We start from the raw sequence: 16,978 nt of genomic DNA on the forward strand, positions 1-16,978 counted from the left end.
GAGCACAGAGACACCGGGCAGCACCTCAGGGATCGTTCACAGCACCTGTGTCCCACACGAGCTGGAGCTAGGAACAGGGTCGCATCCTTGTGGGGCTCCAACGTCCTCCTCAAATTCTCCTCTTGTGCTCCTTCCTCTGCGCCGCGCAGTGCCATCCCTTCTCCTCTCAGACACAGCAAACCAGCGCCCGACAGCCGCCTTGCTTTTGAATCAAAACTCTTTTTTTCCAGCTCAGGCTGCTCCCATGAATGCCACGGGTTGTGTACTTCTGCTGACTGCAGCAGGAAGAGAAATAGCTGCTGCTATTTAAAACTTATTCCTCTTTCCCTTCTCGTTTACTCGGTGCTGTCACTTGGGGTGTTTTTTTCCCCACAGCAGCATTCAGTTGCGAAAGCAGGTCTCACCTCAGAAGGACAAACAGGCAGCAACAAAAAGGGCAGCTCAGTTACTTCAGAAACGGGGGGAGAACACTTCTGAACGCAGCCAGCCAAGCAAATCCAGGAACTCAACTTTCTTTCAGAGCATGGCACAAGTAGGGATGGCTACTTGGACCTTCCCTGCGCTGTCTCACACGAATGGGTGGGTATGTCAGGAAGGAAATAGAACTCAAATTATCTCATACCAGTCAGACTCCCCAGGCAGCCAGCAGACTGCATAAGTGCCATCTGTTAAGGAAGTGCTGATGAACAAGTTACTGGCTGGTGCCATTAAGAAAAGCTTGGGAGGGAGGCTGCTGTCTTAATTATCACTTGCAGTCATGCAAGGCAAACTCAAATCACAGAATGCAAAAAGGGGGAGTGCAGTAGCTGCAGACCAGGTTAGCCAGATTCCAGAAATTTTCAGTATAATTCACTTTTATTGCACAACACAAACATTTGTCTTCTTTCTCTAGTCTGGTTTTTATTTAAAATATATTACCTGAACTGAAAACCAAGTGTAGTAAAAAATAAAATACTACAGTACCCACATTATTAAACTTCACACCCCTACTTACATAAAATAAAACACATTTGGAGATAATTCCAAACTCTAATCGTTAGCATCTAGGCTGGATTTTCAAAGGCATAAGGGGTTACAATGCTTTGAAACATACAATTCAGCAAAACAAAATCCATTTATAAAACCCACAGTGAAAGTAGTGGTAAACTTATACGAAGTTTGTGTAAGTAAAATGAGTAAGAACTGCAGTTCTGGAAAGCTTTTTTGGAAAGTTTCCAGTAAAAGGAGTATATACAGAACAGAATAACAGAATGATTACCCCCTGAAAACTAGCTTATCTGCAGAAAGAAAAAACTAGAGGGTTTTTGGTTTTTAAATTAAATTATGATTCTATGGCCTACATTCCAAACTGTCCTGCTTCCTCTCTGCCATGTGTCAACAACCTGAAAACATTTACAACTGTTTACCTACAAATAACCAGAGGTCAGTAACTCCAAGGTTCAGCAATACCAATCATTATGTCAAGCCAGCATGGTCTACACAAGCTGTGGAGCAAAGTAGTTATAAAAATGAAGAAAGTGGAAAAAGCAACATCACGTCCAAGATTCATGATGAACGACGAGACTGTCTTTCTACATTCTTTGCTCCTAAGTATTCTCTTATCTCTAGGCAGTTGTGTCCCAAACTAGATCACTGCTTTGCCATGCACAAAAGAAAGATAGGGTGCATAAGGTGTGGCTCAAAGGTCCTCAGACCTCTAAACAACAATGCTGAAATTCCAGTAGCGTGACCCAGCAGCCACCTCACTGGTCACTGCTATAGTTCCCAGTTCAAATCCACAGCCACTGACTTTTCCCCCACACTTAACTTGAGATATCCCAATACAATGAACTTACAGATAAAAACTGGAAGAACACAGTCAAGGTTGGCTGGGTTTCTGGAGGGACTGGAGCCTCTGACTGACCCCACATAAATGGCGATTAATGCTCTTCTGCCTCACACAGCAATAGAGCTAAAATATAATGAAATATATACCTATATATATATATATATTCTGCACAATGCAAACAATCAGCTCTGAGACTTTCCCTGTTGGTATTTCCATCATTCTCTCCATCATGTCACTTGTCACAGGTCATCTATGAACAAGAATGAGCAGTGAGAATAAAGTTGGGCAGGAAGGCTGCCAGGGTTCACACAAGTTAAATGAAGTTAGAAAATCACAACCTTTATATATATATATATATATATATATATATATATATATATATATATATATATTTTAATAAAAAAAAGCAAACAGAAAAGATAGATCAGAGCTTTAGCTCATGCTCATAGCAATCAATAAATAAGGGCCTCAAACCCCAAAATAAAGGTACTTAGCTTGAATACATATTACTCTGAAAGAGATGTCAGCCATTAAAAGAGGTAAGAGGTTTGTTTTTTTTTTTTTTTTTTAAGTCTTCAGTAAAATTAAAGCAGATTGAAATTAAAGGGATTATTCAGCAAATAAGATTTTTAATTTATTTATTCATGTATGTTTGTCAGTAACAAGGTTTTCACTGATTCTTTAGCAACTATCAGTGACAATACTGTAATACTAAAAAAAAATCCTAAAGGTTAGAACAGACTGGGTATTCACCTAGAAGAAAAATCCCAGACTGCAGCAGAGAGAAGTAGTAGATTTTCTACACACGGAATTGTACGTCTTAACAGTTACAGAAAGGGGAAGGGGCCAAGGGGGAATCCAGTCAGAGTCCTTATCTCATTGTGAATCTTCAAGCTAGACACCTCATCTCCTCATGCCTCTTAGAGTTCATCCCAAAAATGGAGATGTGGGAAAGTGCAGAGCAGGACCCGACTGACTTACTCCTACAGAGCTGGTGAGGTTTGTCCCGGGGGAAATAACACTGCAGAACTGATTCCTTCCCGCTTTCATTTGTGCGGCAAGCAGCACGTGCTCAATGCACATGATACGCTTGAAACAAGCAGCTGATCACTGCCCCAGGCCTGAATACAATCTCACTCAGCTTCAGATTCCACGAGGCAAATGCAGATATGCTGAGAACCATAAATAAAAGAACTGGCCAAGCATCTCTACCTTACACAATACATACATTGGAACGATATGGCTCAAAACAGATTACCGTTTAACAAAGCTATCAGAACAGTTTAAAAAAAAAAACCTTCACAGTTTGCTGGAATGTTAACAACCACCTCAGTAAAGGTCAGATTTTGTGCTTATGCAAATCTCACAATCTTATGTATTTCTCACATGACAGAAGTCTTTGGCGTTTGCCTTCAAGGACTTAGGCCAGCCAGGTCCAACCCTGTGACGACTTGGCTTCGCTGCTGAAGCCAGACTCACCAAAGCAGAGCAGAAGAATGGAGGCTGCAACTGAATCAGCATGTAGTTATTCCTAAAGGACTCCTGCTGAGAATCAGGGAGGATCCTTGATTCTCCTCTAACTGTGATAGCCTTTACTTTTTCATATATTGAACACCTCTGGGATTAGGGATTTCACAAAATGAGTGCAGGGAATATCTAAGACGTAAGTAGGCTTACCAGACACCTGATGTTGAACTTATTCCTTAATTCCCATGCTAGTTTCAGGAAAGAGTGTTACAGAACTGAACAAACCCAACAAAATCCCCCAAAACTGCACATTAACAAATACGTGTGTTTGTGTACACTACATCTTGATGTCTCCCAGGCAGACTTCTACAATTTAAAAACCCATCATAAGGCTCCGTAGAAGTCTTACTACTTTTGCAGTTCAGATAATGGAAACTTGAAAAGCCCCAAAACAACCCCCCCCCCCCCCCCCCAAAAAAAAAAAAACAAACCCTCACCCATGCAGAAACTGATCCTTGCTTACAGTATTGGGTTAAAAATCAGCTTTAAAAATATCCAGCAGTTTCAGAAGAAAACATGCACCAGGAAACAAGAGAAAATCTGTAAATAGCTCCAAGGCTTCCCAGACAAAGTTCCTAGCACTTTCACTTCCCTCCAAGGAGGACAGAAGTTCAGCAACAAGTCTTTCAGCTGACTACACAGAGCAAGTAGAAACTACATAAATTTTCAACTCTTGAAATCAACAGCCATTAAGTGGATGATTACATAAACATTGACCACAGAACACCACACAAACATCTTTTCATGAGTTTTTTACAATGACAAGTAGGCATCCTTCCCATTTTACAAATGTAAAACTGGTGCAGGAGTATCTACTGCACTGTGAAATTGGCTAGGACACTTAACGTAAGTGCTGATAGTAAGATCTCTCTTTCCTCCATGTTAAAAAAACACTAAGCAATGTGTATATGAGTGTGTGTTTATACACACAGCAACTTCAAAAATATCTAACAGTTCTACTTTTTAAATAAGTACCCCTAAACAGTCTTGCTGTTATCACCTGGCAGTCATAAAAAGCAGGGAAACCACTGCAATGCAGATATTTAATTTGTGCTTTGAAAATATTTGAGACTCCTTATTTAGGAGGGGAAAAAAAAAGTTGATTCTAAACACCCGTGCTCCTATACATCATTTTGGAACCAAAAATGGCATGTATCCTGTCTCAGAACACGGAAGGAAGAATATCTAAGGAAGAATTTCTTTCTTTCACGCTGAATGAGCTAAATGAACTGACATGCATTGTTCTTTTAATATCTGCAAAAGCGATGTTCATTGCAACATTATTTCAATTACATGAAACCTGCACAGCCAATTTGTCCAAGGACATGGTGTCAGTTTGCAACCACAACGTATTTGGAGGGTTGTGTGCACGTAAAAGTAGCAATATAGGTATTAAAGTGACAAAAACATTTAAGTAAGGGGAAAAAAAAACATTTAAGCACAGGGAAATAGGTATGTTCTAGCAAACCTCTGGCCTAGCCAGACATAACGAAATTCTTGAAGTAAATAAATAAATAAATAAGCAGTATTACATAGGCATTTAGTTTAATTAGACAATTGTATAGCATTCATGATATACAAAACCAATCATCTTAACATAGATCAGCTACTCACATTTTAGTTGCAAACGCAGAATTTCAAAAATTACGTTATATGCCAAGAAAAGATAAGTCAATAATGTTATATAAACCAGTTATTAGATTATACTCCCCTGACATCTGCCTGCACAACTCTTCTGTTTCTGTCAAAAAACGAATATATATTAGGCAATATAATCTAAACCATTGTAAACAAAGACTGCTTAGAACGAGTGTAGTCACTAACAATATTGTTAATTTGTACAAATCACAACACGCAGAATGTATGTGCTAAGTGAAAGCATGTTGGCTCAAATCCATGCTTTCTTTCAATATTGCACAATGTTTTCTGTCTTCTGGAGGACACGAAGGATGAAAGTTTCAATTAAGATGCACCTGATACAGACCAAGATTTTTATCGTTTTGGTTAGGTAGTCTTCCTTACTTCCACACATCTTTCAACAATTAGCAGGAAAAAAAAATGTATCAGAGTGTGCATATTAAAAATAGCAAACAATTTAAACAGGGATTTTATTATCATAGCTTCTCTATGATAACAGAACAATTCTTAGCCCTCCACCCCCCAAAAAATCCTACTGTTAAGTCAGACTGTGTTCCACTTCTACAAGTAGTGCTGAAATTCAAACCAGAATTATGTCCCATGTAAATACTTACACGGGAAGTGGCAAAAAATATCAGTAAAATCCCAGTAAAACTGGGATTCTCATCAGGGTCTCTGAATAAACTGATGCTGGAAACTCTGAGGTATATAAACAGCCAAAACTCTGTAAGCCTCAGCTTTAAGGTTTTATGTCATTTTATTGGAAATCGTGGTTTGCAATTTAAGACTCCCTGAAAAAAAAAAAAAAAAGAAGCCAGCAGAGTAGCGAAGAAATCATGCAAGCTTCCTCTCAGTTTGGGGAAATTTTATTAGTTTGTTTGACGTGTGATTTTAGGCTGTCAAATACAAGTACAGTGACTTGTAACAGAAAGGCCAATATTTAAGAAAACAATTTAATCCAACTTAAAATAAGATACAAATACACAGACATGACATTTGCCTTCCTCCCCTTCCTGCCTCCACCCCCACTCCACTCCCTTTCCAAATTTAAGCTCTGGACCTGAAGTTCAGTACTTGACGACGACTCTAAGTAAACATTTGACATGAGATCATTAGAGCTGTGTGTCCCTACCTCAGAGAGACAATTTAATAAAAATCCCTAAATTAAATATATAAAAGTGTGAAGGCTAATTGATGCAAACAATTAGCCTCTTCAAAATATTTTTGTAAGACAATTTTATGGTAAAGTTTTAATAATTATTCTAAAAATTATCTCAGGTAACTGAAAATTTTGATTATTATAATTAACATGTTTCTTAAAAGCATTTTGGTCAGAAGTTTAATTAAACAAGACTTTTGTATTAACTAATCCAACGGAATGTAATACACAAACACTGACTTTCCCTCCATCCTCAAGCTTGTTTTGAGGTCACATCAAGTGGGATCTTTTTGAAAAATACTTGAGTTTTCTGCACCTTCAGATGTTTAGATCTGTATTTCAGTTTTGGACATGAAGTAATTGAACTTCAGGAGATGGCTATTCATAGACAGAACTGCAACAACTACCTTTTGAAAAGAGTAAGATTCTGCAATGGTTGCCTCCTCCAGTACGGAAAGAAATTTACTTCCCAGCTATTTCTCCACATATCAACCAGTACATTTGAATATGAAGGCTGAAAAAAAAAAAAGTGTCCTGATATTACACCAAGAAGGGTCAACAAGAACGTTGAAAATGAGACTTAATTGTCCAAAGGTGAGGCAAAGGTTAGTACTTACCATTTGACTAACTCTAGAACAAAGTTTAATACCACAGAATGTAAAAAGAGTCAGTAATAAAATAATATACATTAAATATTCCTCCTACTTCTGCTAATAGGAACATACATATGGAGTTTTCTCATTTACCAAAAGCCTTTGCAAATGACCTGATTCTATAGAGCTTCTTTTGTAGATACTGTAAACATTTAGAATTTCTAAGGCTAAAAACAGGCACAAGTCTTCCATGAACAGTAATTATTCCTAAAAGCATTAAGGAATATATTCCAAATCTGCTGTTCCTTTTTATAACAATGGAAACAATTGAAATATAGTATTATAATTCACGATGCAGATTCATAATTTAAAAAAAAAAAGGAATATAGCTTCATCTTCACAAGTAATAATATATAGGGAATACTCTTTTTTTTTTTAATTGTCTATTACATCAAAATTACATTTCCAGGATCTCTGTGCTGGATGTTACTCAATTTTATAAAGTGGCAAGTTTAAGTAGTGACTAAAACGTTTCTAAGTGGGTAAAATTCAACCACGTTATATCAGCATTACTAGCACCCCAGGCTTTATAATAACGCAGGTGAGATCTGTTATATCTGTTTTGCAGACTAAGATACTAAAGCCACCTGGTAGGTGGCACATTTTTTTCAAATGTTAGACACTCCTCTCCATAATTTCCATGAGGTGACTTTGTTTTGTGCCTCATTAAGGTACCTGAGCCAACAGTCTTGTTTCAGGCTGGTTTTTAAACATTTCAGAGGTTTTTCAACCTCTGCAACAGGTTCCTCTTTGCTGAACAGCTAAGCATTAGCCAACATTTCAGCAGACTGATTCCAATATACGTTAGCAGCAATGCATTTCCAGAGACACGTTGCAAAAATATTAAAAGCAATCGTCATCCAGAAGTCCTTTCATCCCCTGCACTGCTCTGGGCAAAATAACTCACCACCAAGTGATCTTGAATTCATAGATAGGACGCTTGCAGTAATAGTGATTTATCAGGTGTTTATCACACACACCAATACACTGATGATCCACAGTTATCCCTCTGTCAGACAGGTCCGTCACAATACAGTGCAGAAGATCATAAACATCAGCTACAGCCTCCCAAGGTCCAAAAGATACATCTACTTCGCAGTGATGTTCAAACAGCTTCGTCTCGCTTTCACTTCTTTCAAAACGTAAAGAATTGAAATGGGGGCATTCGTAGGGAGTGATGGGCATCTCTTCTTTGAAGACACAGACTTTCAGTTTTGCAAACCTTGCTTTTCTTTGCATAGCTCTAAGCTTTGCTATTTCAATTATCCGTTCCAAATGATCTAAAAAACAGTAAAAAGTTGTAAACAACAATGAAACGCACAGTAAAAGAAAACCAATACATTTTTTCCCTGCAAAACACTACTGCAGTGTTTCACGTGTTATTCTTAATAGAGTATTAGCAAGTGTAAGCTGCATGCCGCTAAATACACTTTATATTAATTAAATCAGTCTCAGTTATCATGTGAACTCGGTGTCCTTACTAGATGCCCAAAATTATTCAATTGCAGGGCCTAACAGAACAGATGCAGAGGCACAGAAGCCTTCTCATTCAATAATAAGCCTCGCATGTTATGACCTAGATCTTGCTCCTTTTTAAGACAGCATAAAACTCCACATCCTCAGATGCAGCAGGAACAAATCTGACGTGGAAACTTCATGGATCTAAATAGCATGAAAGGTACATAAAAGCTTTTAAAATATAACAGAATTAGTTTGAAAGCTGAAAGCAGGCCTGAGAACACCACATATACTACTTGAATCATGCTAGAAGAAAACAGTCAATACTACTTTGTTTATTTACCTTTGTAATATGGCATTAGGCCCAGGAAAGCTTGTCTAACTTTTTCTCCTTTCAGAGGCTGGACATCCTCCAGATAGTCTAGCAATGGTCCTATGGAATAATACTGAGCTTCCTTGTAAACTGACCTCACTCGTTCTCTTGGTGGCAGGTCACCAGATCGCAGAAAGTTAAGTATGTCTCTAAAAATAAAAGGGGAAAAAAAAATACTATTAATTAACAAGTTTCCTCCAAAACTGTTGTGCGTGGGAAAGGAAACGTATTCGTTGTTTACTGAGATAGAAATCCTTAATCTTCAGTAACTGAAATAAACCCGAATTACGTTTCCAACATACATTTTTAAAAGCATTTGCCATTTTCAAGCCTCCAATTCAAGTATTTCACCTTTCGACCATTAATGTCAAAACACATTCAAAAAAATACCAATTTTTTTATATAAAATATAAAAAATACCGACATGGGAAAGATATTGAAGTCACTGTATTTCAAAAATTATGTCTGTGACAAATTAATCTTTCTGATTTTCAAATGCATGGACATTTTATCCCACCCAGAGCCAAGCTTCTAGCTGAATGGATGCTGCATTTGCAAAGGAGGTGTACTTTTCACAGGACCAGGGCCATACATGTTTTTTTTTAATCAAAAATAATGATCAGTTAAAAAAGAGAACATTTCCTTGTGGTTCTGCAACACTTAAGCTGAAATATTTTTAACAGAGAAGTCATTTTATAAGCATTAACCACCTATTATTGACCATATCAAGTAAAACAAGCATTGCTGTAATCTTCATTATAATGTCAACAAACACAGCAAGCGCTAACGCGGCTTTCTGTTCCTGCTACATTTTGAATTCAGACCAGTAACATCGGAAATGAATTGATTTTCCAACACGGTAGCAGGAACTTTTAAATTGTCAAATGTAAAGAAATAATCATTTTCAAATGACTGCAGTGGCTTAATCTATTTTTGCCTCAAATTAAGGTACAATCCAGATGTGCTTTGAAAATAATTCAACCCTTCTCTGATGAAGAGATTAAGGAAATGTCTACAAAGGAGAAACAAGAAATAGAAGTTAAATTGCAAAATGTGCCTTGGGTGAAGATCTTAACCTATGAACATTGCTAGCAAAGATAAATATCATTTCCTGCAATCTCACGGGAAATCTTACAATTCAAGCAGAATATTAGTAAGATCAGGGTTATTTTAACTAAAGCTACACAAATGCTACAAAGTTTCAAAACAAATCCTGAAAGTGAAGGAATATGGCATGGCCAGGAAAAAATAATTTAAAAAGAAGATCTCTAAGCCATGTCCTTTTTTTTTCTCAGTCACATTTTAATATAATGTATTTTTGAAGAGCTCCAAAGGTAAGTTATTCACTTACCAAAAAGCACATACACTTTGATGACTCTTTCTTCTTGGCAAGTTGAAACCCATCAGAGGCACAGACACTGTGTTAGCTGTCCATTTATATTTTCAGAAATGCATTAGTTAAAGCCAAACAATACTTCCCCTTTGCATATTCTCATTCAGGGGAAATCCAGCACTTACGGATGTGGCTAACTGTATTCAAAATGAGCAGTATAATATACCTAGAGGCAACAGTCTGATAAGCAAAATATAAATTTAACTAAGTTCAGATACATGATAAGAATTATAAACAACTGAAAGAATCATTTAAAGACATAGCGCACAAAAAAGATCTTGATATAATGGGAATTTTATAGGAAGTGAAATATTCCTGTAATCATTGCCATTTTAATAGAGCAGACTAGTTTAAACCAGTCAAGCATCTAAATTAGACAATTTCTGGACAACGTGTCTTCTTAACACACGACTGCACAACTTGACTTGGATTAATATCCACAAATATCACAAACACAGAAAACATCATTCTTTCAATAGCTTAAGTAACCTAGATGCATCCCCTCCATTCCCTCTTTATCATAAACACTGTAACATTAATTGAAAAGTACTATTGTACGAAAAAGCTTCATATAAAAGCAATGTCAAATAAATTCTTTTTTAAAACATAAGAATGTTTTGATACGTTGAAAGTAGATACTCCAGAAGAGGCAATGCACAAATTCAAAATATTACTTGTTTTTTCTTTCTCCACTGTAAAACTTAAGCCCCTAGGAATGAAATGAATTGTTTTCAGTTGTGATATGCTGCTATTCATTTTCTCTTTGAGGTGTTTAAAAGTCAGGGATGCACGCCAGTCACGTTTTCCTAAAGCCTACTACACAAATATGATTTAGCTAGAAGAAATAAACATAAAACTTATTTTTCCTTAAAAGTTATTTGAAGTAATCACTTGAGAAGCAAGGTGCTGAGGTCACCACCGCACATACCCAAAGTAAGCTCCATCTCTGTCTATGAAGTATCTGCCTTCGGCGTCGGTTGGAATATAGTGTCTTCCGCTGAACATAGCCGCCAACATTGTATCCTCGTAACGTCTCAGCGTTGACAGTCGCGTTGTAAAATGCATGCCTCCTACATTTAGTGGGACAACTTCTGGAAACTGAAAAAGCAATCACATCGTCAGAAACGAGCCCAGAGAGCATTGCATACACGCGTAGGCCAAACAGGTGAGAACTTCCACAGGGCACAGCGCAGTCTCTGCCGCCGTGACACCGTTTGGTCTGACAAGCGCCTCTGTCCTGGCCTGCTGCCACAAAGCAGCGAGGTTCAAGGGTTAACACCTTGAATACTTCGGATGGCTTCTGGGTGTAATCAGTGAATGGTGTCATTGAGGATGGAAGTCTGAAACAGCAGCAATCACTCCAATTTCAACACCAGGTATTCATTAAGAGCTTTAACGTTTCCTTTTGGTTCTTTTGGGGAAACAAACAAGTGCAAAACAGCCTCCTCTCCCTTTTCCATAAAAACAAAAGGCAGGGGGCAGAAAACTCCCAAGGCCAGCCCTGGGACTTGCCCTCAGCTGCTGTGGCACCGGTTTCTTTATGCTGAGCACTCAGTGATTCTGTCGTTACCTTGGGCTTACAGCAGGCCCCAAAAACTTCACAGCACACCACAAGATGCTCCGGCACCGGAATAAAGACCTATCTGCATCTGTCAAGTTCAAACACTGATGGAAATTGGGCGTACCGCTGCCAGGCTACCAAACTAAGCCGCGAGGGGCTTCAAGGATTTAGGAAATAAGGGGAACGGCACCGGGCAGGCAGGGACACGAGGAAATCCCGGAGCTTTTGGGCTGTGGGTGCCGCAGACCCGGGCCCTCCGGGGGCAGGGAGCCCCGGCGCCCTTACCTGCTGCGGCAGCAGCGGCAGCGCTTCTCCTGCCTGGGTTGCGGTGGGGGTGGCCGGCTCCTGGAACTCATCCTCCGCCTCTGAGCTCGACATGGCCTCATCCGGGTCTCGGCTGGCTCTGCCCTGCCCTGTGACTACCACCATCCCGCTGGTTGCGGCTCGGCGGGAGCGGACGGGACGGCACCAGGCTAAACGGGAGCCGGGAGGCTCAGGGAGGGCCGAGCGGAGGGGCCCGAGGCGCGAACGGCCGCACGGAGCATCCCGGGGGCACGGCCGGGGGGCGGCTGCGGGCCCTGAGGCGAGCCGCGACGGGCCGAGACGGGCCCCGAGCGCTGCGCCCGCCGCCCGCCGCCCCGCCAGCCCCACACGGCCCGGCCCGGCCCCGCGACCGGCCCCCATTGGCTCCGCCGCCTTTGGGCCGCGCGGCGCGATTGGTTGGGGGCAGGCGGGCGGCCCGCCCACCGGCTGTGATTGGGTAAATGAGGCGGTGGCAGCGGGGGCGCGCCTCCCTGCGGCAGCGCGCCCCCGTGCGGCGGGGCCGGGCCCTCCCCGGGGCGCCCCTCCAGGGGCTCCCCCCCCCGCCCGCTCCCTCCTTCCCGCCCCCTCCTTCCCCTCACTACAAAAGGCACCGGCCTCTCTGACTCGACCGAACGCTCGTGTGGTAAAGCTTGCTGCTGATCGCACCCAGGAGCAGACATAAAACGTTAACAGCTGGCATGAATTGCACAGGGAAAGGGTCTGGGGGTGCTGCTGGGTGCCTCGGGTGCTGTGTTCAGCTTTGGGCCCCTCACCACAAGAAGGACATCGAGGCCCGGGAGCGAGTCCAGAGAAGGGCTACAGAGCTGGTGAAGGGTCTGGAACACGAGTCCTGTGAGAGGCGGCTGGGGGAACTGGGGGTATTTGATCTGGAGAAGAGGAGGCTCAGGGGAGGCCTCATTGCTCTCTACAGATGCCTGAAAGAAAGGTGTGGGGAGCTGGGGGTCAGCCTCTTCTCACAGGTAACCAGTGATAGGAGCAGAGGGAATGGCCTCAAGTTGTGCCATGGGAGGTTCAGGTTGGAAATGAGGAGACATTTCTTCTCTGAGAGAGCAGTCAGGTGTTGGGACGGGTTGCCCGGGGAGGTGGTGGAGTCACCGCCCTGGGGGTGTTCAAGGAAAGGTTGGACGTGGTGCTTAGGGACATGGTTCAGTGGGTGACATTGGTAGTAAGGGGATGGTTGGGCCAGATGATCTTGGAGGGCTTTTCCAACCTTCATGATTCTGTGATTCCATGAATTATTCTGCCTGCCTCCATCTGCTAATGTAGTCACTGCCTGGTGAATTTGGCTCTAATTGGAAAAGCTGCAGGTCCCCAATGGACCCAGAGACACAGGGCTGCTCCAGCCTATAGCAGAAGCTATGGGAGCACTCAGAGCCTTCTTGCACCGCAGTTTGGAGGTGAAGGCCAGATCCTGTTCAACACCCTAATCAACCTAAGGATAAGTTAGAGAAGCAGGTTCAGTGCTTTCCAATTGCTTGGTTAGAGGCGTTGTCTCAGCTCAAGGTAGGTGTTTAGTTTCTTTTCTCTACAGCTCAAAAATGGCGTTTCTCAACACCTGCACCACACTAACACTTTTAACGTTTGTCCTGAAACACTATTTATTCTGACGTCATCAATTATCAAAACCAGTCAACTATGCCTTGCGGAGATAAAAAGGAATACACAACATAAATAAAAGATTATTTTGATACAGACTACTTTAAGGAGGTAAACAAGTTATCATTAAAAAGCAGCTTATAGAAGCTTAATTTCTAAGATGCATAGTCAAAATTGAGTGTGACCCTAATGTGAACGTATTATTTATCATGCTGTTACTTGAAACCAGTGCTTCAACTGCTGTATTTTCACTATGCTTAAGAATATTCAAAAGAACTCAAGGCTGACAAAAATGTGATCTTTATTTGTCCACATTTTTTTCGAGAATCTCCCATAGCTTTCACAAAAATGGAGCACAGTCTGAATAAACAAAATTAGGCTCCATTAAGTACATGAGAATCACAGACCACAAAATGAGTTTTGAGGTTTCTACATTGGGCACTGTACCAGAACGGTCCTCCTTCCCAGCACAAATAGAGGTCTGAGAGAAAGAAATGCTTCCCCTTTCATAATCCTCCTTTAGCAAGGCATCAGGTTTTGGGAAAAAAACAAAACAAAACAAAACAAAAAAAAAACATTGAGAGAAGATAGGTTAACTAGGTTATGAACAATAACCTTTTCCATTGGAGATTTCACACGAAACAATCTCCGTAATAGTGAGGTTCAGAATATAAGATCTCAGCCCATAATTAGTGCAGGATTTTATGAATAACATTTGTGCTAATAATATGAAGAGATTGATCATTGACAAGTTTAACCTGTTTTTTGATGGTCATTAAAAGATCACTGAAGTTCTTCTCAGGGTTTGCTTTGCTTCTTGTTCATCCGCAGACGCAGGCTAGTGAATGCTCACTGGAAAGTCAGTCTAAGAGGGAAACAAACTACTCCCTGGCCAGTTTTCTGACATAAAATCTTCGTCATTTTGTGAAGAATATGCATTCATCTGAACATCCTTTTCTTGTGGCATATGCGATAAGTAACCAGTCACAAAAATATTTCTCTATTACATCTCATTAAAGTTTTCTTTTGTTTATTTAAACCAAATAAACTTGTCAATTTAATTTTCAAATACATCTAGGGCCAGATCAACAGGTAATTAATAAGAAAGCATCACCAACAAAATGATTTCTAAATAAAATATTTAATTGAACCCTATGTCAGCACCACCCAACTCTACCAGAAATACCTCCTTCCAGTTTACAAGCTGCTTGTCCTTCAAATGGTACAGATCACTTCCTTGAGCTTTGTTTATTGACTACTCAGATACTGCTTCAAAAACACACGCCAAAGAAAGCTCACTCAATGAACTGGACCTGCAAGTTGTGCTTCATTCCCTAGGGAGTAACAGCTACCTTGCACTGGGTTCTACTTCATGCTGAGACTGAAAAAAGCTTTTAAAGCACTGCTGTTCCCTCAACTTTTCCATATTGGTTTAAGCAACTTTCTCCTAAACACCTTCTGAGGTTACACTGCTGTTGGCAAAGTTACACATGTATAAAGAAGTGACATAATTCCATGCTCAAAGTCTGTCCCAGTGTAGCGATCTATCAATCTGTCACAAGAGATCTGGTAACCTACATGAGCTGCTATTCAAAGCCAGCGCATGGGAACACTGGGGAGACACCAACCCGGCTCTCAGGGAACCTCCCTCATCTCCAGGAGAACCTGGGTCCCTGTGAGGATAGAGAATGAGACAGGACCCCTGGTCTCTACGATTTTTCAAGAGACTCAGATGATTAAAGGCTTGCGTGAGCAAAGCAGGAAGAGACAGGACATCCAGTTACAGTAATCCTAATAAATCTGTGTAACAATAGCAAAGAAACATTCTGAAACATGGCAGGAATCCCTGGGCTGCAGTAAACTGTGTTGTAAATTTGGTTGTAAAACTCTGCGCCAGCTTAGCACATCTAGTCATTCCCAAAGGACAACACAGATTATGCTGAAGGCACGCTGTAACTTCTGCACCTGGCCATGCAGAGCAGCCTAAAAGCAAGGACATGGTACGGGAGGATGTGACGGGAAGCCTCCTCACCAACAGCAACCCTCTGAAGGGGGAAAACAGGGCAGTGGGGAGGCCTAACAGAGGTCCCAGCACTAGCCACAAGTAAAGGCCACACAGCCTGTGTTTACCCACAGCAACTGCTGCGTTTTTGTGCAGAATCATGAGGCAACATCAAGCTTTTTAAGGTCTTTTTACACAACTGAGGTAAGGTGGCTCCATCCTTTGTTGTGGACAAGGCAGAGCTGTCTCAAGAGAGTTTGGAAACAAAGCCAGGCACATTGATAAGCCTGGTGCTCGGCCAACTAAGTATTAATTAAATCAGCTAGCTGCCAGCCCTGGGCTCAGCACCATGCCAGACCCTGCGAAGCACCAAGGGGCTCACCCTTGCTGCGACTCCCTCCCCTCAGCTCCCCTCGCCCTTCACCGCTCTTTTCCAGCGCTCCGCCGCTCCCCACACCGAATATTTCCCTCAGGAGTGTTAAAAATAGAGGTGTTAAGTCCCTGCAGGATGCTGGGATCCGCGGGTGTTCCCGCCTGAAGGCACTGGGGGGAACACGGAGCCGAAGCTCCCGCACGGCCCGGCCTCAGCCCCGGCTCCCCAATGCCCCCTGGCGGCTCCGTGGCGGGGCTGCGGGGAGCCCCTGCCGCCGCCACCGGGAGGAGAAGGGGCCCAGCCCTCAGCGGGGATCCGAAGGAGAAGCGACCCCAGCCCTCGGCACCATCGGGGGGCAGCGAGGCTCCGCCGCCGCCTCACGGAGCGCCCAAGCCGGGCCTGGGGCTGCAGCGCTCCCGCCCGCCTCAGGCGGCTGCACGGAGGAGGGCCATTGCTCCGTGCGGGCACCAGGGGATGCTCCCGCTTCGCTTTTGAGGCCCTGATCGAGCAAAACTGCTGTTTTCACGTTTGGCAATCAGTTGGGTAACTCTGAAGAGAATTCAGTTCCTGAAGGCGCCACCTAAAAAAGCGTTCATCTGCTGGTGATTTTTCAAATACGCTTCGGCGATCTCAAGGGAACAAAGGATACAGAAGGAAAAGGACTGTTTCAAATCATGAGGCAGAATTCGTGTAAATTTAGAAGCATTTTGGAAAAAAAAAAGGCTTCTTGTGAAACCAGTGGATAACCCCGAGGCCATCTTCAGGCCATGGATGGGGTTAGAAAACGAGACCAAAGCAAACAGAAAACAAAACAAAACGCAGACTTACTTGAGTAAGCATCTTCCCAAGCAGCCGACAGATCCTCAAAGCTTTAGGATACAAATTCCACCGCACTGCTTTAGGAATAGGCAGGGACATTTTCCAGAAGTGATTTCCCCACCATCGCCGCCTGCCTGAAAACTACCTACTTCTCCCTGTAGCAAACAAATTTCATGTTACTGTTTCTGTACCTCTCAGTAGGATACCTACCCCAATTGGTTTTTGTATCATTGCCCAGCTGCTAAAAGCAAACAAAATCCATTCAGTGGCAAAC

At 42.1% G+C, this 16,978-nt stretch overlaps 2 protein-coding genes across 7 annotated transcripts in view; both read right to left on the reverse strand.

Annotated features, from left to right (window-relative positions):
• The window catches only part of RABGEF1 (RAB guanine nucleotide exchange factor 1), a 34,908-nt gene extending 32,849 nt beyond the window's left edge, over positions 1-2,059 (reverse strand). For 2 of the 4 annotated variants that reach the window (XM_080562977.1, XM_080562976.1), the window contains exon 1: positions 46-2,059. In XM_080562977.1, coding sequence (XP_080419103.1) covers positions 46-155 — 110 coding nt within the window. In that variant the 5' untranslated portion in view covers positions 156-2,059. The remainder of the gene's footprint in view (positions 1-45) is intronic. The other 2 variants (XM_080562982.1, XM_080562981.1) reach the window with 2 other exon arrangements.
• A 160-nt stretch (positions 2,060-2,219) lies between these two features.
• On the reverse strand, positions 2,220-12,260 carry KCTD7 (potassium channel tetramerization domain containing 7). 3 transcript variants are annotated; one of them, XR_013941183.1, is made up of 6 exons: positions 11,876-12,260; positions 10,958-11,127; positions 8,607-8,785; positions 7,713-8,085; positions 6,560-6,666; positions 2,220-5,096 (listed from the first exon to the last, which is right to left on the reverse strand). XR_013941183.1 is itself a non-coding variant. In XM_080562985.1 (5 exons), the coding sequence occupies exons 1-5, from the start codon at positions 12,017-12,019 to the stop codon at positions 6,615-6,617; spliced, it is 918 nt and encodes a 305-aa protein (XP_080419111.1). In that variant the 5' UTR covers positions 12,020-12,260; the 3' UTR covers positions 5,847-6,614. The 3 variants fall into 3 exon arrangements, 1 of the variants encoding a protein (XP_080419111.1); XR_013941184.1 differs by having other exon boundaries at positions 2,220-5,784; XM_080562985.1 differs by lacking the exon at positions 2,220-5,096 and having other exon boundaries at positions 5,847-6,666.
• Positions 12,261-16,978: the final 4,718 nt, after the last annotated feature.

Source organism: Anser brachyrhynchus, assembly GCF_964034855.1.
Source record: "Anser brachyrhynchus genome assembly, chromosome: 20".
NCBI lineage: Eukaryota > Metazoa > Chordata > Aves > Anseriformes > Anatidae > Anser > Anser brachyrhynchus.